This window comes from Sphaeramia orbicularis, chromosome 4 (genome assembly GCF_902148855.1).
Source record: "Sphaeramia orbicularis chromosome 4, fSphaOr1.1, whole genome shotgun sequence".
In the NCBI taxonomy this organism is placed as follows: domain Eukaryota; kingdom Metazoa; phylum Chordata; class Actinopteri; order Kurtiformes; family Apogonidae; genus Sphaeramia; species Sphaeramia orbicularis.
The window spans coordinates 36,034,141-36,060,629 of record NC_043960.1 but is presented as its reverse complement, the minus strand read 5'-3'; the positions used below and the strand labels follow the sequence as shown (position 1 = coordinate 36,060,629).

Here is a 26,489-nt window from a genome sequence, read left to right as displayed (position 1 = left end):
GACCAACATGATAGAGGTAACAGAAAGTGGAAATATGGCCCCTTGTAAAATGTATTGCAGTCAATGAGGAATGGCAAGTAATTTCTGATCCTTTTGAATAAAGTAATCATTTAAACATATAAGGTTTGTTGATTTAAAATATACTTTCACAAGCCAAGGAAGACAGTTTGTTCTAAAACTGTTGAACTATCAGAGTGTGCAGAGGTGACATCATTGCAACTGTCTCTGCTCAAAGTCACTTATAATGTCTCTACAGCTTCAACATGACCAGACTATTGTGATTTTCTCCTCCTCTAATACATTTTCAACCCACTTTCAAAGATTCAGATGGAATGTACTATAGAAGCGGGCGTTTTGGGGTTGGTAACATCTACTACGTGTGACAAAAAAATCCAGTACGTTGAACTTTTGCGCACAAAACTAGATGTTTCTTTACCATCTTGGCCATGAACCACAACACTCTTGCCTTGTAAAACATTATTTTTTTGGTTCACCTTACTGAATAGTTGCACAGAATATGCCACATACAAGTCAACATTTCACGCATTTCTTGTAGGGCAATGAACCTCTACAACAAAACTAAAAACAGTCATATCTTGACAAAGAAAATGTCTCAACACAACAGGATGGTTAATAATTCATCAGGTGTTGTCTGTAAAAGATGTAGGGCAGTGAATTAAAGTGTATTTGTTGGTAACAGATGTTATTCTCTTATGTTGGTCAATCACGGCTATTGGTCATAATAACATTTTACTCAGTAGTTCCATGGAAAGACTTGGGAAACAATGAAAAATGTAATGATCTAGGGAGTGATTATCTTCTACAGCTGTGTTTGAGTCAGACCAATAATAAAACACAGAAAAGTCCCTGTAATTAATGTACAAAACTGCACAGCATCCAAAGAACAATCAGTCATAACTCATCTCTGTAAAACAATACGACGTTCAACAAATTGTAGTTATAGAATATAAGGTCCAATAGTGCCTGATGGATATTATTAGGCTCTTCACCTTTTTTTTGGTTTCAGTTTTATTGATTTATTGAGCCTCATGTTTTGTTAGAGATCTTTTTATTTGTTCATCTACATATTTATGGCTTTAACTGAGATGTTCAGTTAAATAATCATCTAGTTTCTAATAGTCAAAAATAGTTGACCTCCAATCCAATCTTTTCAAGGACGTGATAGTACCAGCTTTTTGCTCTTATTATATTGATCTTTAAAAGTTCATGGTCTGTAGCTAACAGGAGGCCACTTTTTTTGCAACACCCATGTTGACAGATATCATTGTCTTGGAACACTTGCGGCACTTTCTCATTGTTTTTAAACTAGAAGAGCAGACACCTCCGCCAAGGTTATAAAAAGAGATAAAATAGAAATCCATCTTCTGTCCTGTCTTATGGATCTGCTCCAAAATTGAATGGGTTCGTCCTTGCCCTAAATGAGTGCTGTAGTTCTTGTGTAATCCCCCTCAAACACAAACAAACTTACGTGATCAAGCATCTCTTTGGCAGAGGCAACTAGAATAACATCAGTGCTTAATATCATATATCAGTGATTAAAAAAAAGATATTGTGCAAAAAAATATGTTGTGCTACAAAATCAAATATACACAGCTTGAAAGTGAAGGTGTATAAAAGTACTAAAGTGACAGTTAGGTTTACATTCAACTTTCAAACGCAACATTATCTAAACAAAGAGCTTTATACACTGTATATAAAGAGCCACAGAGGACTGGTTGCTGCTAATTCATTGCTCTGATTAACTAAGCAAAGGTTAAGTGCGTATTGTGCATTTGACAGAGATTCTTTTCTGATCTGACACAAATGTATACACTGACAATGTTCCCACAATGAGTCTGTGATGAATGATCACTGAGTGAGGCCATCTCTGTGGTGATAAAAGAGTGCTATTTGATGACCTTCCTCTGTCACTTGCCTTTTCAATATTCATGTAACAAAGAGCATTTGCATGGGTACCATGAAATATGGATGCTGTGTGGATGGAAGAGAGATGACCGACCTTTCACTGCCACATGAGAACAAATCGAAAAAGAAACGCTTTTTCAAATTGAGAGTTAAGAAGGAAAAATATTCCCTGTCTTTGTTTCGCCCACGCCTTTAACATCCTCATCTGACATTTGAATTTAAATGGAGGGGAAAGTGGGTTGGAAGAATCCGACGCACATTTTAAGTGAGATGAGACAGACGGTGCAGGAAAGTTTGTTTGGTGTGTTTGAGTGAGAGAAATAAGAGAAAGGTGATTTAAGTGTCCTGGAGAGAGACGGGAGGAGATTGGTTTCACCTGCACCGGTGTTTAGATAAACTTCAGCAGAAGGGAGATGTGGACTCAGCAGAAAGGAAATAGGATGCAGGTTCAACTCAGCACTTCAAAGACGACTTAAGAGTTCACAAAACCAAAAAAAATCATTGAATCACTGTAGCAGTACACACCACAAAACTGAGCAAAAGAACTGTTCTGTAGAGAGGAGAGGAGAGGAGAGGAGAGGAGAGGAGAGGAGAGGAGAGGAGAGGAGAGGAGAGGAGAGGAGAGGAGAGGAGAGGAGAGGAGAGGAGAGGAGAGGAGAGGAGAGGAGAGGAGAGGAGAGGAGGAGTGATGTGGAAGGGAAGTGGGAGTCATATGACAGCTGGAAAGGTCACCGGGACCCACTCAACTGTTTCTTGTTCACTGCTAAAGTTCATTCATACATTGAACACATGTCTGTATAGTCTTTTAGATTATTCAAGGATGAGACAAGCACCGTTTCAGTCTCTGAATATGAAATAAACAACACAAAAACCATCAAGAGCTCATGTTCCTGCACTTGTTGAAGGAGACAAAGAATGAACGAAAGCATGTAACTGTGCCCTTGTTGTCATGATTCCTCCTTTTAAAAGTTCAATATGTAGGATTTTGTTTGCTAATGTCTATAATACACACAAACTAATTTACTTGTAAGGGGATTTATTGTCTTATTGTGCCTATATGGAAAGTTTAGTTACTGATCATCTCCTCAGTCAGAAACTACACGATCTATATTCTCCCTGGTGTAAAGAAATAAAACAGCAAAAGTAGAGTATGGTCCACTGATGATACACAGTAGATATGTGGGTACACCTGTACGTTCTGTGATCCTAAACATATCAACAGCCTAATGATTCAGCTCTGCCTGCGTCAGCCTGAGTGACTCATGAGGACGAGTCATTTTCTGTCTACAGTTGTGTTTTTGTGGAGCACCTGTGGCTCACAAAGTCAAGTTTAAGAGCAGCACGAAGTAGGAGAAGCTGAAAGGAAAACCACATCTGAAAACATGCATAACAACTGTTTTGTACAAGGCTGAAGCCACACGCAAGGTATTACAAAAGCAGCTATTGTCAGAGGAAATCAAAAACCCACAACAAAAAAGAAGCCTCTATACAAGCAGCAAGTCTTATAGAGTGTGTGTTGTACACAGTTCTAAATACTTGTACATCATAGTATTATCTAAGCCTGAGACGTGTTGTCACTTACTTTGGATTATGGGCTTCCTGTTTAAAGAACAGTTCAGGGCACAGTTCCTCTGTTTACATAAATGGGCTACAGGAAATCAATCCTGTATGCGTGTTCGTTATTAAAATTTAACTGTGCTGTAAATGGGCCGCTGTCAAAACTTGCAGCTCAAGCTGTTTTTGCCCTTTAAGAAGACATTTCAATATTTCATTTCAACAAAATGTTTATTTGCCTCAGTCCGGCTGTGCTTGTGAAACACGTGACGTGCTTTTCATATCTGCTCATTGTTTTGTTTCCCATGTCCACCTCACTTTATAGGAAATTCCACCTCCTTATCCTGAACTCCCAGAGCAGGTTTGGGCAGTTCTCCTGTTTACCTTTTCGCAGGCCCTGCCCCTCTGCTCCACTGCTTCCTGATCACCTTGGCCTGTTAGAGGTGAGCAGGCTCTGAGCTCACACAGGTGCAGTCTTTCCAACTTTGGACTGTAGAAATTCCCCAGAGACCAGCAGTCAGATAAAATTTCTCCAGTGCGGACCAACAGCCAATCAGCAGAGTCTGTGACCAGGACAAAGTCCTCTTTACTGAGTCATTTAACTCTCCTTTCCTTCCCTTCCACCTCCTCTGCGAAAGGTTTAATGTTACACCCTCTGCGAGGCTTTACCTGTCCAGGTGAACTGCGCTGCTGAAAGTAAACGTCGCTCAGAAATTCCTGTAAGTATTACTCGTCTTCCACTTAAAGCCTTATCAGAAATGTCTTTAAAACTTACCTTTCACTGGATCAGTGCTGTAAAAACATTGTTATAGTGCAGGTTGTTGCTCTGAGTTATTTGCATGGACTTCATTTGCATAAAATCTCTAGGTGAACATTTGTGTGTGTGAGTGTGTGTAAGTGAAATAGAGCGAGGACTCCTAAAATTGTGTTGTATAAGTAGATTAACTGTTACCTATGTGTGTGATTTCAGCACAGTACAGTCTGTGCTGATCCAGTCAGCCATTCTGATATTAGAGACACTTGACAGAGCTTCACATCTGCCTACAGCTGTTCTCCCAGACTGAGGCGTCAGGTCTGGCTCACACTCATAGTGGAGATCGCTGTGAACTCAGATATGGACTGGCATTTACAAACACACAAGAACATGTACAGTCTTGGTGCAGAGGTTAGTGAAAGGCCAGGGATTAGATGCCACTGCCATTCCATATCTGTGGTGTATGTTCATCTTAAATGAGGCTGGATTTAAGATGCAGGGTTTATTATTAATACACACACCATGATCTGTACAGGCCTTAGTTTTAATCATGTGCTATAAGGCTTAAAAAACAAAATAGTAAGCTATACCTACCATCCTTACATTTATTAAGCAAATGTATTTCTTAAATACATGTACATGTGTGAGTAACTGCCTCTAATGAATCTGGTGACAGACTGTGTACATCTAAACAACTCCAAAACTCTGCAGTTGATGTAAATTATCCAAAGACATGCCAGACACTTATTTTTCCCTATTATAAGTAAAATTACAGTGAGTTTTTAGGTTTCAAGTATATGTTTATGACACAGGCATCTGCAGAGAAGGAAAAAAAAGGTTTACTGGAATTTATTGTGTTTCAGGGGCATGTTTGAACAAAACTGCTCCGAGTGTTTGTGTTGTTGTGCATGAGCTTGTGCCAAACTCAAGGCTGTTTAATGTTAATTTGTGCTTAATGTCCATGTTTACTGAGCTGTGTGGTGGTATCTAGCATTGGGAGGCACTCTGGATTTTTTTATGGAAGAATGATAAAGTGATATAACCATGAGCACCCTCTTATTCAGCACTCCTCCTCTGTACTTCAGCTGTGTAATGTGGGCTTGTTGAGTGGTTGAATGAGTGTCTTTATTTAATGAATCACTAAACAGTTTACATGTTTATGCTGACCTTCTGTACTCTGCTGCTTAATGTCAGATTGTGGCAAAGTTTCAGTAAAGTATTGTTACACATCACCACCTCATGGCATAATAAGTATTAAATAGTTGCATTACATTATATATTGGGGTTTTTTTGTTTGTCAAAGTCAGCCATTTGCTTTGAGGGTGTGTTTGAGTAGCACAGATATGAATTCATATGAGTAACTGAACATAAGGAGTGGATATGTACATAGCAACATGCTAAAACACTGAGCCCAGTTACAATGCTGACACAGTTACTTTGTCACAGGATTGTTTTTCCACAGTTTAATCGTTAGAGAAGGAGCTGACTTGGCACTTTCTTATATCATTATTAACTCATCAGGTCCTCCCAGATCACAATAGAGTAACCCAAGAGTCAATCAACACACCTATTGACATGAAACGTGCACTGTTTGAAGAAAAAGGCATAGGTTATCTTGAACAAACTGCTCTCTAGGCTCTGAGTAGTTTATGAAAGACAGCTTATTGAGCCAGGGCTTGACATGAGTGTGATTCAGATACAAAGGAAATAAATGTACTTTGGTGTTGTATTGACAATCTAAACATTGCTTTTTCTTACACTTGAGATAAAGTGATGTATGAATGTAAACGGAGCTACAACTTTGCGGCTTCATATGGCATGCACTTGAGTCGTTATTAAAGTTAGGACGGTGTAATTGATAAAACCTAAGGAGTATAGAGTTAGGTTTCAGTCAGTCGGGTCACAGGTAAGACTGTCGTGTCACTTCAGAGACCAGAAATGAGAAAATGAAAAGCAAGATGCTCCTCAGGCATGGGTGTGTCCTCTGAATATGCCCTCTCGTCTCGTGTGGGTGTGTATCGGTGTACGTTGGTGTGTTCCGGTGCGCATGTCTTTGCATGTAGGTACTTGTATTTCTGTGCAGGGAAGCAATGTTACTGTGTGATCTTCATTCCAAACACAGGTTATGATGGTTATTACATTCCAGTTGGTCTGAATCTACCCAGGTGCTGAAAATGTCATCCATTTTGTTTCAGACTAAATAGCAGTCTACACTTGGATCCCTTTAGTGCAGTATATTCCTATTGTTATGGAGTGGTTATCTTTTCTCTTTTACAAAGTTTCCCAGAAGAGAAGAAAAGATGTTATCCTGCTCAGATCAGCAGTTGGGGTGAAGATCAAATCATTTTTCATTTTCTTTAGCTTTAAATTACTTTCTTTTCTTAGTTTCATCATCTCCCGCTGCCAGGTATTTGCTCTGTGTGTGTGTGTGTCTGTGTGTGTTTCCCTTTCGTTCCTGTGTAGTAATGAAAGTGCTGCACTCTATACATCGGGCCAGACCTCTGACGCAGCAGGTGCCCCAGCGTGTGATGAATCAGCCATGTTACCTCAGCTCACAGTGGGAAAGTTCATCTTTATTAAGACTGTTCAGACTCTTCTTATTAGCCTTTCACTCTCAGATACACCAAAGGCACCAAGGCATTATGGCTGTCACAACTCACTGCATGCCATCTTCATACTGATTATGGAAAGGGAAATGAGCAACGCCTGTTTGTTTAGTCAGCTCTGTGGTGACTTAGTGGATTTGTATATACATGTATGTGTGATGAGCAGCATTTGTATATATTCGGATGTGGGATGTGCAAGTCTATTGTTTGCTACAGTTTTCTAAAATTATTTATGAGTATGTGAATGTGTTTAATTAAAACAGAAGTCGCACTAGTATCAACAGGATTTTGTAGACTGTGTGAACCCAAACACAATGTTGTGGTAGTGTTTTGTTTTTTTTTTAAACAAGATCTAGTGTCTCATTAAGCAGCCAAGATACAATAGTAGGTCCAGAAACAAAGCTAGAGGAGCTCCAACAAGATGGCTGTTGCCAAGGTGACGTGTGTCTGACTGAGCCCATCTGTTCGTGTCCATGTGCTCGAGGAGCCTGCCTGTTGTGGAGATGACGTGTACACTGGCATGCTCACCGCGTCGAGCGAAATATAAACCTGTGTAGCAACAACAACAAAAAAAAAACAAAAAACTGGCATGTTTGGAATCATGTCACATCCCACGGTGGATTAACACTGATGCATGCTTGTCATGCAGTGCAGTGTGTGCCAGAGTCTTATCTCTCTCTCTGTCTCTGCATTTGCTGCTGAGATGAACAGTATTGATGCCTCTGTATCCAGAAAGGAAGTCTCTGTTGTTCAATATCACATCTAGTTGCTAGTAGAAAAAAATCAAACTAAAAAAAGTTTATAAGACTGTTGCAAACATCATGTACTGATGCCTGTTGTTAATGTTTCATGTTGTTTCTGTTGGAAAAAAAGAGCACCTGTCTCTTCTCTGCTCCAGTAAAACAGCTTATGAATATTTTCACACCTTGTTTACTTGACATGATATTTGTGAGCGCTGTCCCATTTTCTCAAACTCTTTTTTCCCCTTATAGATTCCTTGCAATAATGGCCTCCTCGGTGGATCAAGCAGCATCATGACTTGTCTAACTGAGTATTCAAGACGAAAGCAAAGAGTCTTAAGTTTCCATGGCCGAAGCATCAGCACCCCCTCTTTCCCCATCAGACTGTGGGCTGTTGTCGCCCCCTCCTCCTGACCTGTGTGCGTCATGTGGCCACAGACACCTGCTGGAGGAGAACCACGAGTATCTGTACAAAGATGAGGTGGACGATGACCTGGTCTGTCACATCTGCCTGCAGCCGCTCATCAGGCCCTTAGACACACCATGTGGACATACCTACTGCCAGGAATGTCTCACCAGCTTCCTGCTGGAGAGTGACTTCTGCCCCGTGTGCCGAGCCCCCCTCATGCTGCAGACCTGTAGGAAACCCAGCCTGCTGGTACATAAACTGCTGGACAAGCTGATGGTAGCTTGTCCCTTCACTGATCATTGCACTGAAATACTGCCTCGTGGAGAACTCGAAGACCACATCAAGAGCAGGTAGGGGGGCCGAAAGAGAAACAAAACTCCTACTAATCCACAACCCACTCACCAGTCAGTCAGTTAATGTCAATGTGTAATCTCAACATTTTTACATGTAAATCAACCTTGTAGCATTTTACATTTTTACAATTTCTGTTTTTATCAATTCTATATATGTATATACTCCAATTTTACAGTATTTTACCACAGACAGAAATCAGGAAAAGGAGCTTGTTCATACCTGTCCTGCAGACCAAATATTGACTATTCAGTGTTTATTCTGCACCAAAAAATTAAACAGTAAAAAAAAGTAAAATATCAGTTTTTGGACCTGCCATGTTACTTTTTTGAGAAGAACAGAAAATGAAACTGATGAATCAATATATCACGTATATCTACACAAGTGATAAATTACACCTATAGATTACACCTGTAACACCCTAATACCACCTGTTTATATACACCTCCTCTCTGGACACACTTGTGATTGGCCAACATCTTCTTCTACAACTTCATACAAGCTTTACATTATCTAAAGCTCAGCAACAGGAGGGGCAGAAGTGATGTTTCCTTTCAGACCACTTGAATTACAGTATATGATGGAAGGTTATCATGAATTTTTTACCTAATGCCCATGACATGAATACACATATAAATTGTTCACTGACAACAAATGTAGGTTGTTTTTACTTCAGTCAATGCCGGTGCAGTGGTTTAGTGGTTGTGGGTTTAACTCTCTTGTCTGATTGGTGCTTTTATTGAGTGTTGTGATGCAAACACTACTCTCTAGTGTCCTGGATTTTGCATATCTGCCCAAATACGTCTCACATACTGAGGAAGGGCAAAAAATGTGCTTATCATAAATGGCGGTTTGCAGAAACATACAATGACTTTCCTTCTTTCATGTGTTTATTTATTTATGCATTTACTTTTGCTGGCTGCATTGTATTTCAACACTCTTTCACTAGTCTGATGAATGCATCAGAGAGCACTGGCTGACCTTCAGATACGTGTTTTAAATATAAAAATGACTAATCCTCTTAAAAAAGACAGCAGGTAATTCAGCATCTTCAAATTAAGATGATTTTCTTTCCTATTTCCTGTGGCAGTTTGGTAAAAACAACAGTGACCTGCTGTAAACACAGGTTGCCATTCCTGTCACCATTAACCCAACGCTCAAGTCCCAAAGGGGAGACTTCCTCTAACCATGCTTTCATCTAAACTTGGCTCTATTTCTCTGTTTGTATATCATTAAAAGACAGTACTTTGGCTTCTCCGTCGGTCTGAGTATGATTTCATTAATGCTCATTAACACTCCCCTAGCCCAAAGGCCTGTGGGATAATTAGTGCATCATGCCACACACCACACAGACGGCATATAGAGAACCTCCTATTCACCCTGCACTGAATAAAATCTCCAGTATAAAACTCTGTAACTGCTAAAAATATTATGACCTCTGTAACTTCCCCATCCCTTTGTCCTTCCCACCACTCACTGCTTAGACATTTCCCATTACCTCTACTTCGTTTACACCTTCTACTCTACCCTTTACTCCAACTCTCTCTGCACTTATTCATTGTTTCCCAGACTTCTTCCTCATGTCGTGTGAATGTTATAATGAGGTGTGGAGCATTGAGGCTTACTCCCAGAAGGATTCAGCTGCTCTCCCATAGTTAGAAGGTGTTATCTGTGGAGGTGAAAGGCCAGGTCCAGGGAGGGAGAGGAAACTACATGTTGTGTGCAAAAATGTGAAAAGGTCTCAGACACCAATTTCAGCACTTCTCCTGTTTGCCTTTTTAACCAGTAATCAATAACTGAGACTACTAATTATGCAGTAAGTCATTTTCGTGCATTTTCTTAAGATTCTAAAATTTGTGGAGCCTTATAAAGTAGGTTAAGTCATTTAATGTAAAATATGAGCTGATAGTCACTTTATTTGAAAAGCTTTTAATGTGGAATCTGTTGCTTTCTCGTGACTGTCAGCAGGTGTATGATGTTGACTTTGCATGTCAGTTGAGATAAGATAAGTAAAATATACGTTATTGACCCGGCAGGGATATTTTGTCTGGGTAATAGTTCCGCATATATCTACAATAAATACAAGTGAAATTCATACATTGTGAAGTAAACCAGACATTACAGTGTTGTATCTGAAGCCCTATTCATACCAGACTAGTGTAACCTGTGAATGTAAAATGTAAGAAGTGCAGTGGTCATCTGTAATCAAATCTACCATGTATGAAATTGATTCCTGCCTGATATGCAACGTTTATTGTTTTCTTCATTTATTCATCCTGCTTCCTGGTGGAGGACTATGCAGGCTGCTGCTGATGTTAAATTAAAGTTTTAAAAGTGTTTTTGGTGCCAATTCAGAAGGCTCATGCCACAATAAATCATGGATATTCACTGAAATAGCAAACATAAATTCTGCAGAAGGCCAACATTTCAGAAGGTGATAAAATGGATGACATGCATGACAAAAACAGAAGGAACGTTTTTCTGTCTTTCAATATTTATCTCTAAGTGGTGAGCCTTAACATGACAGTAATGTCACTAAGCTAGAATAAAAAAAAAGACTTTGCTTCTCTAGTGTGAATGTGACACATAAAGAAGCAGACATGGGGGATCAATTTCAATATCACTGAATTTATTCTAGCTGTGTGAATAGGGGTTGCTTTTTTTTAAAAATGGAATTATGCATTTTAAAACATTTCCCTGTGGTCTACATAAACTGTAAATGCTATGCTTGGGTCTGAATTCTTCATTATTTCAACTCCACAGGTCCATCTTCAACCCTATTTCTAAGTAATGGCACCGAAAGGGCATTTTGAGTGCTGGCCCTTTAAATGCAAATGCACCACTTCACGCCCCACCCCCTCCAGGTTGTTGGCTGTGCTGCTCTGTCCCGTTCAACCAACAACTGAACATTTTAGGTAATCAGCTCAAAGTTTGGGCATGTTTTCAGTATGGACTACAACCGCTGGTGCTGACAAACAATTATGTCGTACTCAGAGAAATGTTCGTCGGAAGTCTTGACCTTGTATGTGCAAATGTCGTGACGTAACTAGTTATAGACGTAAGAAACTAAGAAGGAATTAGAACAGGTTGTAGAAATCCACTCGATTTTTGCCAAAATGAATATAAAGATAACTTTGCAGCACCTGGAGAGTTCAAATTCAAACTTTATGAACTATTAGGGTCCAAATACACAAATAAATGTACCAAAGACTAATAAAAGTGGGTTTAGCAAAATATAACCCCTTTAACATCATGATAATGAGAACATGAAACAATACTAGAATAAATAATGTGGAAAAAATGCGTGACACATTGCATATGTCCTGTGGTTCAAAAAAAGGAAATGCACAGACACAAAAATAAGAAGTAATTATAACAGTCTTAAGACTAGACATTACTTAAGTAAAGCTTGAGCTGACTTTTTGTTAGCACAGTTACAGATACAGAGAGAAAAAATGGTTTTACATTTGCAGGTTCTTTAATGTCTACTTCATGGCAATAATTCATTTTCTGAACGTAGAATGAGTGAGGGGTCTAACAAGTGTTTTCTTTTATGTTGTTAAAGGATGGTTATTGTTTATGTACCTGAAAGGTGTCATAGTGGAAGAAACTACCATAAAAAATAAGATAAGACCTTCATATTTTTGCATGTCTTTCTGTTGGTATTTGGTGCTGAACTACACAGTCCCTGGCTGTGCCTGAGAGCCTGGCAGTGGGTCAGGAGATGTCAGGACAGAGACAGCCAAGCCATCTGGTCAGAGCCATTTTCAAGCTCATCTAATCATTCATGACCTTTATTGGCCTTTGCACAGAAAAATTGTCATTCTGGACACAAGCACTGCAATCAAGAACAAAATCATAACCATTTGATGTTTTCTATTTCTCTGCTTTCCTAGTCCATCCTGTAAGGGCTTGTACAGAATTCTAACAATGAATGCCTCCCCACCCTATCAGGTATTTTCTGTTTTTCAGCCAATGACATGTAGCTACATGTATGCGTGCTGTTTGTAATGCTTCAAACTAATTTACTTTACTTTGAATTCCACTTAGATTTTTCTATTACTTAATTTACCAAAAGTTCCAAGTGTAGGTTTTACTGATGTTCTGCCTCGGGCACGGTGGTGATTTTCTCTTTTTTCCCTGTTTTTGTTGTAAAAAAATTTCTAAGCCCACAGAGGAATTCATCAAAGCTTCTGTGAATATTTAGAAAAGCAATGAGACTTTCAAGCATCACAGGGTATTGGATTCTGTTTAATTGTTTTCTGTTATTTCTGAATCGTGTTTTCTTTGTGAGGCAAAATTTCAATCCCAAAATTTGCTATACCTTTAAAAATAACCCTCTTTTGACTTGACATCAAAATGAGAAATTGGCTGCTGTGACAGGGAAATGAAAAGAAATAATGGGTTGTGAGTGTGTGTGCTTGCATGTATGTGTATGTATGATGATATTTTTGTGAATGTGAGCTAATGTGGTAGTGTATGAAATGACTCCTGTGGGGCAGACTGGTTTCTGTTCACAAACTGCATCCTGTCACAATCCAATTACATTTCCATTTCCTACGTGCCCTGTGGTCTTGTTGCTGTGCGTACTGTTCAAATACCGCAGGACAACTTATGCTTCAATATGCACAGTTGCATGCATTAACACACACATAGACGCAAACACACTCACACAGACAAATTCAGCCTGTAACCACACTACCTCCATCCATGAAATATTCATTCAGACAGGGTATTTACACCAGTTAAGTGTCTTTCTCGAGGGTAGCAGACAGCTCAGCACTATGAAAATCGGATAACGGTGGGAAAAAAAGGTAAGAGGAGAAAAACAAGAAATGAAAAGGAAAAGGATAGGATAGGAAGAAAGTGAGTAAAAGCTCAAAATAAAGAGAAGAATTGAGGAAGATGCTGGGACAAAGTTGTGATTTGCAAAAGTATAAATAAAACTGATGTGACTCAATATAGAATAAATAAAAAAATAAGTAAGCCTCAAAAAAGGGATGGTTTTGGATTTGACAGACTGGGATGAAAATAGATTAGTCACCATCACTCCCTGTCTCTCTTTGAGTTTGCTTCAGGTATAAAAAGAGCAGAAGTGAGGAAAACAAAAAAAAGAAGACAAAAATACACACCGAAAACAAACTGTCTCCAATTTGTAGTTTGGATGAATGTTGTTTTCCATTGTCTTTAAGTTAAGGTTACTCAGCAGATGACTCATCAGCATACATCGCTCTAGGAGTGAAAAAGTATGGATACACTTGAGTACCACTACATCATGATTGTGAAACTGTATTTTCCATTTCCCATTCATTACTCAGGTAGAAGTATAGATACTAGGGTTGAAGTTGAAGCATCAACTCAAGCTTTTTACTCAAGTAAAGTGTAAAAGTACTTAATGCATAAAAGTAAATATAAGGGGAAAAAATACCATTAGGACAAAAGCTTAGACGGTAGGGTCCGAGAGTACGATACCCCACCTCCCCAAAAAACATTTTTCATGAGACCATAATGACCATAATGTTATCTTAAAATGTTAATGTTGAAACATTTGGGATGCACTAGTCTACCTGTTTCAGCCAAATATATGCCCATTGAAAATGAACGCATTTTAGTCCAATGCAAATGTATTAAAGAACCATATATGTGTCCTACTGAGCATTAACATGTGTTTCATGGAGCAGAAGATATGATGACTAGCTGAATATAAGTATTGTAATAGTGCAAAATATCAAGTGTGATGGATCGCATACAAACCAATAGGGTGTTGGAACAGTATATGTTTATACTTCTCATCCAACCACAATCAAATTCTCTCTATCCGGGTGGTGCGATTTATCTGGATAGGTTATTTTTATTTGAACGATGACAAGTTGGAATGAAAACAAGCAGAAATGAAATAGGAGTAACAAAGCTATTTTTAAAATGTTAGGAGTAGAAGTAAAAAGTCATCTAAAAATAATTACTCCAGTAAAGTAGAGATAACCAAAATTTCTACTTAAGTAAGGTAATGAAGAATTTGTACTTCACTACTTGACACCTCTGAAAATCAGTAACTCTTACGTAATCGCTTATGTGTAAAGATCTGGTTCATTTGTTGACACGATCTAACTCCATTTTTAAGTCAACAACATTTTAACAGACTCTACAACCTGTTTCTGTGTACAGGTTGACTTTTCCATGAAAATCCCTAGACCTGCCCGAGAGTTCCTCAGGTTACTCTTTTCTGCTCCTCTACAGCAGCAACATTAGCTACCATTAGCTTAGAAATGGAATTAGCTAACATCAGCTCCCAGTGTAACAGACACAAACTTTGTGTAAGAAATATGCATGAATTTTATATAGGGAAGCTTTAGACCCCTGCATGTTACATAAATGCAAATGCAGAGCTCACTGTTCTCTTTATATTTACAATGAAAAACTCCCAAAGGTGCATTACATAATATTTAGAATGACTTGGGAGGATATAATTGCAGAAACAGAGTATGATATTCATCATTATGATTTCATTAAAGTGTAATCACACAAAAGAATTGTGTTTTCATTGCCCTAGAATGAGGCACTAACATAATCCACCAACTCTAAACAGACTTCCTCTTTGTTTTGGCTGTTTTATAATGGGTGACATCCAGTATTAATGTGCATTTCCACTACCTTCCACAGTATATCACAGGTTATTTTTGAATACATTTGAATGTGGGTAGGTATTAAAATCCCAAAAATAGACACTATCTTTAATGAGGGACTTCCACTTGTATGTGGCCACCATAGTTGAGGGTGGAATTGGTTGTGATGTGAAACTGTGCTGCTAGGCGTCTGTAAACATGAATATTTAATTCAGATTTTATGCATCAGTTCTTTACAATGATAGTTTTCTGAAAATCACTTGTTAAAAATAACTGTGTATAGATCCTCTTGCTTGCAGTATTAAACTATGTTGAATCATAACCTCCTGTTTAATTATATGTATCATGTTGGCATATTTTTTCCTCATACACATCCTTAACTCTTTAATTTACCTCCCGGCTGAGCGCTTAAGCACGATCTGTCAAATCCGATAGTGATCACAGGAGTGTTTAACCTTTCCTAGTGGTCATAATCTGCACGCGTTACCCTTTTCTCTTTGTTCACATTTCCTGACATTCAATAAATCTCTGATTCAATGAATGAAAAATGCAATTAGATGGTGAATTGAGATCGACTCCTAATCTTGTTTTTTTCTGCTCCTGTCTTTCTCTTTCATGTCACTCACCATAATAAGCCTCTATGCCTACAAATAATATTGATTTGCTGGTGTGTTTTGGTCATGCTCTGTCTTTTTTTTTTTCACACATGTAGGCAGATTCTTTTGAGCGATCAGACCAATCTGCTGCACAGGGAGCAGTCCATCATTAGAGGGGGGGGGGTGAGGGTTTGGAGGTAACATATTCTCTCCCTCCCCTTTATGCTCTCCTTCACGGGCCGACGTATGTGCAGGCGGGGGGAGGTGAATGCAGAGGTTGTGCGTGTGTGTATATGTCTGAGTGTGTGTGTGTGTGTATGTGTGTGAAAGGGTGGGAGGATGCAGCCAATCAGAGCATCACCAGGTAGCCCCCCCCCCCCGTCTTTGTTTGGTCTGCTCCATCTCCCCCCTCAGTGGTTTCTGCTGCAGTATAAGTCACAGCCTGCACTGTTTTCTCTGACATACACACACGCACACACACATCGAGGGAGGCAGACATGTACACACACGCATACGAGCGCAAATCCTCTTACAACTCGACAGTGCCCAGAGCAGATTAAGGGGCTGCACATCTCAAATTGTATTCCAAATGTGCCACCTTTGCATGGGTCTCATTCCTCTTGTTCTTGCACTTTCTCCTCTGCCTCCTGTGCCACAACGGGACTTCTGCTCTGCACCTGCTTCTGCTGTTTCTTCCTCCTCATCCACTCCGTCTTCAACCTCTGGCAACTGGCCCGTTTGCCTCTGCAGCTGAGATGACCAGGCAACCAGCCTGAGGCGCAGGAAGGAACTGTCCGGCTCACAGAGAAAGAGTAGAGGAGAGGGGACAAAAGCAAAGAGGCAGAGAAAAACTGAGACGGTAGGAAGTGAAGTATTAATTCTGATCGTAGAGTACCTCTGGAAAAAAAAAAAAAAAAAAAACAGAAGAAGGCGAGGAGAGGGGGGTCAGCACGGCCAGGTTCGGAGAATTGGAGGGGGGGGAGGAGGGGGGAATAGAAGAGGAGAGAGCTCCAGTGCAGAAAAAAGAAAAAGGGGAAAGAGAGGAGGAAAAGGGAAGAAAAAGAGCTGAGCGTTGACCATGAAGGCTCTGTTGCTGCTGGTCCTGCCTTGGCTCAGCCCAGCCAACTACACAGACAATTTGGGCAACCTGCACATCCTCTATTCTGAGCTGTGAGTACAACACCCAGCTACACCTCCTTCATCCACATCATCCCATCTCTCCCCTCCATCAACAGTCTGTGCAATGTTTGTTTTCCTCTTTGACTTGCAATATAGCAAGTATTGACTCAGAGGTTCAGTCAGGACATGTATGCGTATTTGTGCTCAACTTGCCACGTTGAGCATACTTCTAAGTGTGACGATGACCAGAGAATTGCTTCCTGATACTGTGATCATTGACTCGCTTGGCACTAAGGTGCATTAAAGGTAGGAGGGCAGGTAGGGCTCTGTACTGTCCAGGACAGTTTGGATGCTCCACAGCAGCACTGCAGTATTGCATCTCTCCCACTTCAGCATCATGTGTGACTGTGGTCGTTACTACTGTATTGATTTTAGCAATATATCATCAAGCCATTGTCACTCTTGCAGGGTTTAAACACTGTGTTTGTGAGTATTGCTCAGCAGAGGATGGTTGTAACTACAGTGTGTTTGTTTGTGGAGCAGACTTTAGCTCTGCATTAAAAATTCATAGCCAGTTACTCTCCTTCTCGTACGGGTTGCATCTGTTCAATATACAGTAGTGTTTGTATACGTTGTTTTCCTACATTTAAAAATAAAACCGTTGGTACACAGTTGCACTGTATTATGTTTTAATTAATATTTAACCGGTATTTATGAACTGTTTTTCAGATAAGCACACAGGTGAGCAGTGTGGGGCTTTTTGTTGTATTGTGACACGACGGAAACACCTGTGATACATATGTCAACATTAAGGCTTCAGCGGTCAATATCAACTTGTCTTAATAGGCTTTTCAGTTTATTAACTAAAGAAAATAGTGACAAATTACAAAACAGCTCTACAGTGTTAGAAAAAAACTGAGAAAAGCAAAATTGCCCATTTGTAAGGTTTGTTGATAGATAACTTAATACAATAATCAAATTTGTTGTTGTCTTTGTTATTAAATAGAATAATACCAGCATGAGTCTATGTAAAAATAGCAAAAATGTTTGTAATTCTTCTATTTTAGAAAATAAAATTTAATGTTTTTCTCTCTTTTTCGGACACACTCTCTTGTGACTGTCTTGTCCTTGACTCCTCCACTCCTGGACTAGACGGTTTCCTCCAAACTGGCTCCCAGACTCTCTTTGTGTGGGAGTTAATGTTGACTATATTCAGCAGCTCAATGTGAAGCCAGAGCTCTCTGATCCCCAAGCTGGGTACTGCTCCTCTCTCCAGTCTTACGGAAATGTCCCATTATGCTCCATGAATGTGTGGAACAATGGAGCGCCTTGCAAATCCCTTCATTTCATTGTATGCTCTCTCCACTGAGTGGGGCTTTGGCTCCTGCAGACACCAAGAGCCCATATTGGATGGCAACGGGTGCCAAACATGAAGATGAGAAGGGAAAAGAAAAGGCAACACAGGGCTGAATAAGTTGGTAGATGAGACGCAGCACAGATGAAATGTTAGAGTTTTTAATGTTTGAAATAAGAACGAAAGGAGAAGGAGACACAGGACAAAGGAGATGAGAGGAGACAGGAGGGTATAAGGTCACTTCCTGTGCCAGCCCTCCATCTGGCCATACATACGGCTGCCATGGAGATGGCACCCAGCATGCCTAGCATGTGGCTCATTTGACCGAGAGGTTCTGTAAATAAAATGCTCAGATATCCTCTCTGATTCTATTTGCCCCAAGTGAGTGAGATTTATTGACAGGCAGACAAAGAGTGTGTGTAGGTCGGAGTGTGTTTCTGCACTTTGACAGTGAGGTTTTGCTGATTATGACATGACAGAGAGAGAAACCAGGAGCAGATAAACGCGGACGTGGTGTTTTTCTGCCTGGCTAGAGAGCAGTGGCACACCATTTGTCTTTATTCATACCGCTGACAGGAGCAGCCTCCAGCTCTCTGTGTGACTATTTTTCCTGCTCTTTTCTTCACTTGGATTTGTCCCTCCTTTTTTTCTTTTCTGACATCGTTCAATGTATGCGATTACTACAGAGAGTTTATAATACGTGGGGAAAAATGAGAGTGGCTCAGGTCTGTCTAAATGTGCATACACACACCTGTCTAGTGAGTATATTGGGTACATGCAGGATGTATATGAGATCAAGAATGCAGAGGGAGAGTAAATGCCTCTGATGAATTGCTTAATATGGTTACTGCCATTTTACTCTGTCAGCAGCAGCCAATACAAACAGCACTGGCACATAGGAGAACATCTAGCTTATGATTGTTTCCTTTTTACTTTCAGATACATGCGCATGAACAGACGTACACACACGCAGTTGGACTTATTCCCTCCCCCAGTCCACATGGCCTCTCTTGGTAATCACAGCACAGTGCTGTAGAGCATTAATGATTAATCTAGGTTCATTTATGGGCCTGAGCTGAGATGTCTTAAACAGTATGATTAGCCTAGCTTCCGTCCTTTCAGCCCTCATCTCAGAGGTGTTTGATCACCAAGAGCTGTACGCACTCCCAGGGCTCCGGACATCTTAAGCATGGACGCACCCTAACAGGATTAGCCACCCAGCCACCACACACTCACTGAATCTGAACAATGAAATTCATTTGTTTATGTCTCGTCCATATCGAATCAAAGGCAGCACACCACACTGTGCCCTCTTCAGCCTCGTGGCCACTTGAAGTGTAGGGCAGGCTTCGCTAATTAGACTTTTGTTTGGATTAAATATTAATCCCTGTTCTGTAGCCGGGCAGCTCGACCTATCTTATTGTATCTGGCATGGCTGAGGCACAGGGGAGGACAGAGGGAGAGAGTCTAAGAGATAAAAAAAAAAAAAAAAAAAAATCAAGTTTCTTCCAACCTCCTGCACAACTTGCATAGCCCTAAAAAGAGATAACATTTAATCAGCTTAATTATTTTTTTGCATGCGGTTTAGAGTGAGAAGCACTTTAAGGAAATCCATCATGGGAGCATTCATCATACGCATGGATAAAATTAGTCTACAAGTACCATCAGTGTTAAGCACAGCTCACACCATCAAACATGAAAAGCCCCAGAGGCTGTGGACACATGCTGAGGACACGATGAAATTGTTCACAAATAGATGAATTCATAAATATTAGATAACACCTATCTGCATGAAATGACACACCAAACACACACTTGACTATGTGTAACTGAAGTGGACACTATGCTTTTGTAAATACACAGTCACAAAAGAATAGATAAATTATGTATGTGCTGATTTATTCATGGGTAGAAGTGAGCAGTGGGTCAGTGTTTACTTTTCCAGAGTCATAATTCGAAGTTAAGAGTTAGGAGCATTAGCATACACAGAAAATTTAAAAGTGGCCGACAAGTTATGGTCTATAATTTTAAAAATACATAGTTTATTGAATTTGAAGAGATTCCTGTCAGTCTTCTCAACACATTTGTGCTTAATCATTTATACCAAGTGTCCTACTTCCTTACACATATCACTGAAGATGGGTGTGTTATGAAAACAAGTATCTGTTAACCTTTGTCTCTTGCAAGCTCAAAGTCTGCTTGGTGTTTAGGGTCTTTGAGGCTTGACATGTTTAACAAAAGTATTTTTTTACAGTCCCTTGTCTGCAGTGAGCTAATCTGTAGGAGCGGTTCCATATGAGTGGCCTGCAGAGCATAGAGCCAGTAGAGTGTAACTGACAGCAGAGAGGAGAGCAGTGTGGAGTTAATCTGTCACGTGAATGGTGCCCTGCTGAGTGCCCAGAGTGCCAGGGCTTTGGGTTGGACTGACCATTGCTGGCCATTTTTCAGGCAGTTGTACAGTAGCACATGGAGGTAGAGAAACCAGGACACTGCCAAGGGCTACAGTGACATAGAGTGAGGAATATGGGCTAAAAGGCACAGAGAGCAATGTGGGACAGCGGCCTTGTGGGGATTCTCTATGATCATGTACTGTAGCGTAGAGGGGATTACAGTTGTCTGCACTTCACTGAGGAAATGTACACATAGTAATTCACTGCAGAGCTGGAAAACAGCCACAGTTGAGGTGGACACACGTAAGGTGCATTAGTAAGCAGAGATCCTGCTCAGCCAGAGAACGGGGAATAAATCAGTTCTAGTACTTCCTGTGTGGGTCCTCTGTGTCGACAGAAACAGTGTGAGATTCCACTCTATGTTGAAAGCAGACACTGACACAAAACGTGCTGCATAAATGTCTTCCCATCCTGATCATGGGGTCAGGGCACAACTAATCATTGTGTGTATTGATTGTCTGAAAACCATGACTCAGTTTCCAACAGGCTGACTAGACTGACTCTGCACTGGCTCTGAGACCTTGTCTTTGCGCTCCAGAACACACAGATGTATAAGCATGCCAAACCTGCTGAGCCACTGCTCAGCACTGGGGTGCACAATGGAAACTTTGAACACAAAGGACTTTTTCTGCCATGTGTTTGCTGTACACATTCACTTTTGGTTTCTGCATGCACTGCAGCTCTTAAAAGACTGCATGAAGTCATACCCAACCAGAGCTTCGCCTCTGCCCTCAACTTAGTTGATCTGTCTTTGCAAACAAGATTAGCTAAAATTTCTTCCCACAGCTGTGACTGTCCCTTGTAGCTGTAGCCTCGCCCCCTCCTCATGCAGCAGATGGGATTACCCTGCACAGCAGGCGGATCCAATCAACACACCAGCGCATCCTCTGATTAACACTCCTCTAGTTCATCATTAACAGGATTACTCTGTCTATCTTTATGTCGTCCTCCTCTCCCTCTCTTTATGTAACTATCTATCACTCTGTCTGTTTCTGCACAATCAAACCTAACTTTATGCGTTTGGCATCTAGCCAAGTGTGTGGAAAAACAGTAATTGATATACCAATCTAATCCTGGGAAAATACTCAGTTCAAATTTATATTAACATAAATTCAGCTGATAAACACCAATACTCCCATTACTTTATCACTATTATTGCTTGTTTATGTGTGTTTTTCTGCTTAGTCTGTTCTAAAGCGAGTTACCCCTCGATTTATGTTAGCCAGAAGGTATAATGGACAGACAGTTTTCTCTCAGCAGTTCTGTCCCTGAATCAGCCGGAGTAAATGTTGACTAAAGCCAGGGGTCATAAAGCATTTCCAGATTTAGAGACCATTTCCTTCCCATTGTTTCTTTTTACTGTGAGATATTGCAGAGAGGATAAAGTTTTTTGTTCTTTGTCCAGCTGGGGATGTTTCTGTGCTCCAAACCGACAGATCATGGCAGTTCATTGCACCATTTGCAAGTACTCTGTATTTTTAGCATTCCATGCAAACACACACTCACACACATGCTGATAGTTTTAAGCTTTTCACACATTCTGTCACACTTGACGCTATAGATATATCACACATAGTTTATATAAAAACCCTATATTTCACATGTTCTTTGGTGAGAACAACCTGCAGGGTACCTCAAGGCTTCAAGTGAAACTGGGCACTTTTTTCTCTTTACTCCCCCTTCCTTTCCTTTCTTTTCTGAGATGTCAGTTGTTGCCAGTGTATTTTCATCAGAAAAGTGTATTGTCACAGAAAGGAAGAACTCCCTCTGCTGCTCTCAGATTAATAAAGATGTAGAAGGTAGAGAGGGAACTCAACTTTTCAAAATGAGCAAGGTTGAACTGAGGTCCGACTAATGTAGCCCCAAAATGTAGACTGACTTTGTGAATAAATGCCAGTTTGGATGCATTTACCTGTTTAGTCTGTGCCACTGTGCCCTGTTTTTACACACTTGGATCATGACAAAACTATCCAGAGTCTCCAGTTTCAGTATCTGCATATCTGACCTGCTATTGCCATCTCCATTGAGTTAATTTGCCCTGTATGCAGAGTGTGGCCCAACATGATTGTCCGTAGCAGTCAGGGAGCGGAGACAGTATTTGGGTTAGGAAGGATAATCCACTCACCCCTAAAGAGGATTGGAGAATCTCACAGGCTTTGATTAGTTGTGAGCTGGTGTTTATTTCACATCACAAGAACAAGGCTGTTTGTGTCACAGCCAGGGCATTCTCACACGACCACCAAGTCACTGCCAGCTTCGTGGGTAATTGTTATAGGGGTGTGTGTGGGTGGGGGTCTGATGAGGAAAGGAGGATGAGATAGAGAAGGAGAAGAAGAAGAAGGGAGTAGGGGAGAATGAGTGCGCAGTGTGCTGAGGATGTTTGGGTATCTTCACTCCTTATCTCCCCACAGATCCCAGGATTTAGTGAGATGATGTGATAACTGAGGCTGTGCTGACCAGGATACTGCAGCGCTAATGAGCACTCTCTAAGCTCAGCCATCATCCTCAGAAAAACTGTGCTTTATTTGTAAAGAAAACCACTGCACATGCCCTCATTATACACAAAAGGATGCTTCTTTATAAATGGAAGCAAAGAGCAAAGGAAATAACAAGTGCAAATGTATGTACATGGGCGCCTTTACGAACATATGTCCCTGTATACGCTGCAACTCTCAGGGAAACTTAATTGGCCCGCTTACCTTGGCTCCAAAGCTCCGAGACCACCCTGGTGAACGAGACAAGGGGTTTCTGTCATGCCTCCCTGCCTTTAACCTCAATCTCGGCTCTTAACATGAAAACGCAGACATTCATAGTCTAAGGAGCTATGATATGGCTAAAGTATGGTTTAAAGGCAGCTTGAATCCCTTTGAGGAATAGGATTTTAATTAACGGGAGACAAAGCCTTTAATAAGCCACTCGTGCTCTAAACAATGGCTGCGTGCTGCTGTCTGTTGTGATGGCCTCTGTGTTTCTGGAACATATCAGAAAACCGCAGCTTGTATCTGTTGTTCCCCATAGTGCTACTTCTTAAAAAGCAGTTCTCATTGTTTTTTATCCTCTTTGTGTGACTTAGAATCATGTTCTTGACACAAAACCCTTTAAAGCTTCAGATAGCCTCCTCTAATACATATTCAAATGTGTATAAAGTGCATTCATTAAAACTTAGGCAGATGTTTTGCTAAGATTTGGGTGGTCTGTTAGATTTATGTAACTGAATGAACCTGTATTCAACAGTATTTGCCCATCTCCACTGACTGACTGTGGTTTTTCATTTTCCACTACCCACTGTGAAACAGAGGAATGTTGTCTAAAAGGCTTCAGTTCCATATAGTCAGCTCGAACAACGAGACTATATAAGAGCATATCAAAGGAGTGTATGTGAAGCGTGTGAGAGAAACAGAAAAGAAGGTAAAGCAAAGAAAAAAAACAGAGCCACACATTAGCAGAAAAGACAAAATGGCTATTAAACAAAATTCTTAGATCAAATGTCTTTATTTATCAAAGGAACTAATCAGCGACGGGTTCAATAGTCCAACTAAGAGAGTTAGCCAGTGCTGCTTTTTACAGCTTTGGTGAGGAGCACATCTCTATGCAGATGAAGATATTAACAACAGCTGGGAGAAATGAAAGTTAATGAGGGCATTGTTTCAGAGGGATGGTCACAGCAGCTCCAAACTGGAGAACTTGAGCTGATCTGATGCCAAGTGTGTGTAGTTGGAGATTTTATATAATATATATCTGTATCCTGGAGTGTGGTGGAATATTTAACAGCTGAATTTAATGTGGCTTTGGATTTCTACCTTTCTTTACATTTTTGTTACTGGATTGGTGCATGGGATTTTAATTTGCGGTTTCACGTTTGGACAAAAAGGTCCAAAGGTGGATGTTGTGGAACTGTCCACCTTTATAGAATAAAAGTACTTGAGGGGTAGGATTAAATAAGTTTATCCTTCTTCCTACTTCTTTTTGACCATGCAAAATTCAGACTTGCAGGTACTTGAAGATAGATTCTGTTCATTTAAATGTTATTTTGTTTTTGTCTTAATTTGCTTCATTTTGTTTTATTTTGTTTCTTAGTATGTTCAAAATAAATAAATTAAATAAATTTTAAAAAAGATGAATAGCAATGAAAGTCAAGTCAGTCTGCTAAATACTTTCACCAAAGATTTAAAAAGTTCTCATGGAATTTGTCTTAAATATACGTAATTTACTTTTGCTAGCTGTGGCTCAGGAATTAAAGCAAGTTGTCCAAAAACTGCATGGTTTGCAGCTCAGTTTCTCCCCATTAATTGGTGAAGTGTCCTCGATTAGCTGACCTGACAGTGGTCAATAACCTAACTCTGCACACAGATATTTGTTTTGGCAATTGCTGTTTTTTTAGAGTTGAACCCCTTGAAAACAGTGATTTGAGTGCTAGATGTGTTTTTGTTCCCTCAAACTGATGAGGGAGGGACTCAAGGAAAGTGTCTGCCCCAAGACTGCAGCACTGCCCTTTCTGTTGCTGCTGATTGAAATATTGCTCTATTCAACCACTTCACTCAGTTAAGTGGTATGTTGCTGCATGGACATGCTCGATAGCATTCAATTTACTAACTGAATGAACAAGAATAACTCACAGCAGCACTGCCCACACACAGGTGCATGGAAACACACGTGTGCAGAGACGTGGGCTATATCGCAGTGTTTCGTTACAAATTGCAGCTTCAGATCAATGGGAACTTCAACTCTGTGTAATGTCGGGACTTTGACCAGTGGCTACAAGTGAGATATAGAACCTGCTTTGAGATGAAATGATTTTCTCTCTGAAATATGGACAGGGTGCACAACCCACTCAGACAGCTCTGTTATTGAGACAAAATGCTACTTCAAGTGACGTGCTTCCCCCAGAGACCTAAGAGCTTTCATGGGTTGAAATAGTTCACTAGCATGTGTCCTCACACAGGTTGCAATGGTGACGTTTTATGGCTCCTTTTTTACTTCTCTTACGTAAGAAGCGTGCCCAACCCATTTTAAAACACAGGAGGATGGAAACTGCTCTTCTTGTTTTTCTGAGCTACTGTTGAAGCAGAGCCTGGGTTTGATCCAGCTCATTAAAACCCAGTTAATGTTTGTGCTGATGGCTCCTCAGAGACAGCCAGAGAGACAAGCCAGTGTTATTCCTGCCTCTGATGAAGCGTCAGCTCAAAGTCTTTATGGCTTACAGATGGAGGAAAATTTTCCAACAATACAATACTCTTCTCTGTAGGGATATCTTTAATTCACACACAAACATTTCCAATTTAATATTGTCAGTGTGAAAGGCTTTTTATGCTGTGTTGCGTAATACATGTGTGAGTGCTCAGGGGTGGGTATCTGCCTATGTGTTTATGAGAGAGCAAGTAATACTGTGTATAGTGGTTATGTTCTTGTTGACAGCCAGAAGACATCTGGAACTTAGAAATTTGATTTGTTTTTGGGAAAAACAACATTCAGAGGATCTCTGTATTTTATTCAAATACTGTGTCAGTTACCCACCCGCTCTACTTTCTAAATTGCATTTTCTTACATTTGCATTCAATCATCTGTCAGGGATACTCACACTCACACAACCTCAGAGAAAACCTGTTACATATGATTACAGATAGTGTCACAAAGAAATTGTGCAAGCACGGGGAGGCAAAAAAAAAAAAAACAGAATATTTTTCAGAGAGAAAATATAACATTTCTCATATAATTTTTTTTAAAGATACTTTGTGAATTCTCTTTCAGTTAGTTGGAGTGTACCAGGAAACATATTCTGTCAAAGCCTTGGCTGTTGTGGCCCTTTGTATTGACTCTTATATTGTATAGAGCAAGTGTTGAATTCAGATAAGCTTTCTTTGTGTGCCTTTGTGTGAATCAGTCTCAAAGCATCACATAGGTCAGTGTGCAGAAAGCCTCAGGCTGGATGAGATACTAAATCTGTTCACGTCAGTCTGGACATTCTGACCTTTTTATTCGATGTTAACATGAATTTGTTGACGTGCAC

The 26,489-nt window shown here is 40.2% G+C and overlaps 1 protein-coding gene across 4 annotated transcripts in view; it reads left to right on the top strand.

Annotated features, from left to right (window-relative positions):
- The first annotated feature begins 3,930 nt into the window (after positions 1 to 3,930).
- lnx1 (ligand of numb-protein X 1) overlaps positions 3,931 to 26,489 on the top strand; it is a 34,968-nt gene continuing 12,409 nt past the window's right edge. For 2 of the 4 annotated variants that reach the window (XM_030132404.1, XM_030132403.1), the window contains exons 1-2: positions 3,931 to 4,199; positions 7,833 to 8,339. In XM_030132404.1, the coding sequence (XP_029988264.1) occupies positions 7,927 to 8,339 (413 nt within the window). In that variant the 5' untranslated portion in view covers positions 3,931 to 4,199; positions 7,833 to 7,926. Of the gene's footprint in view, positions 4,200 to 7,832; positions 8,340 to 16,002; positions 16,730 to 26,489 lie in introns of those variants that run through there. The other 2 variants (XM_030132406.1, XM_030132405.1) reach the window with 1 other exon arrangement.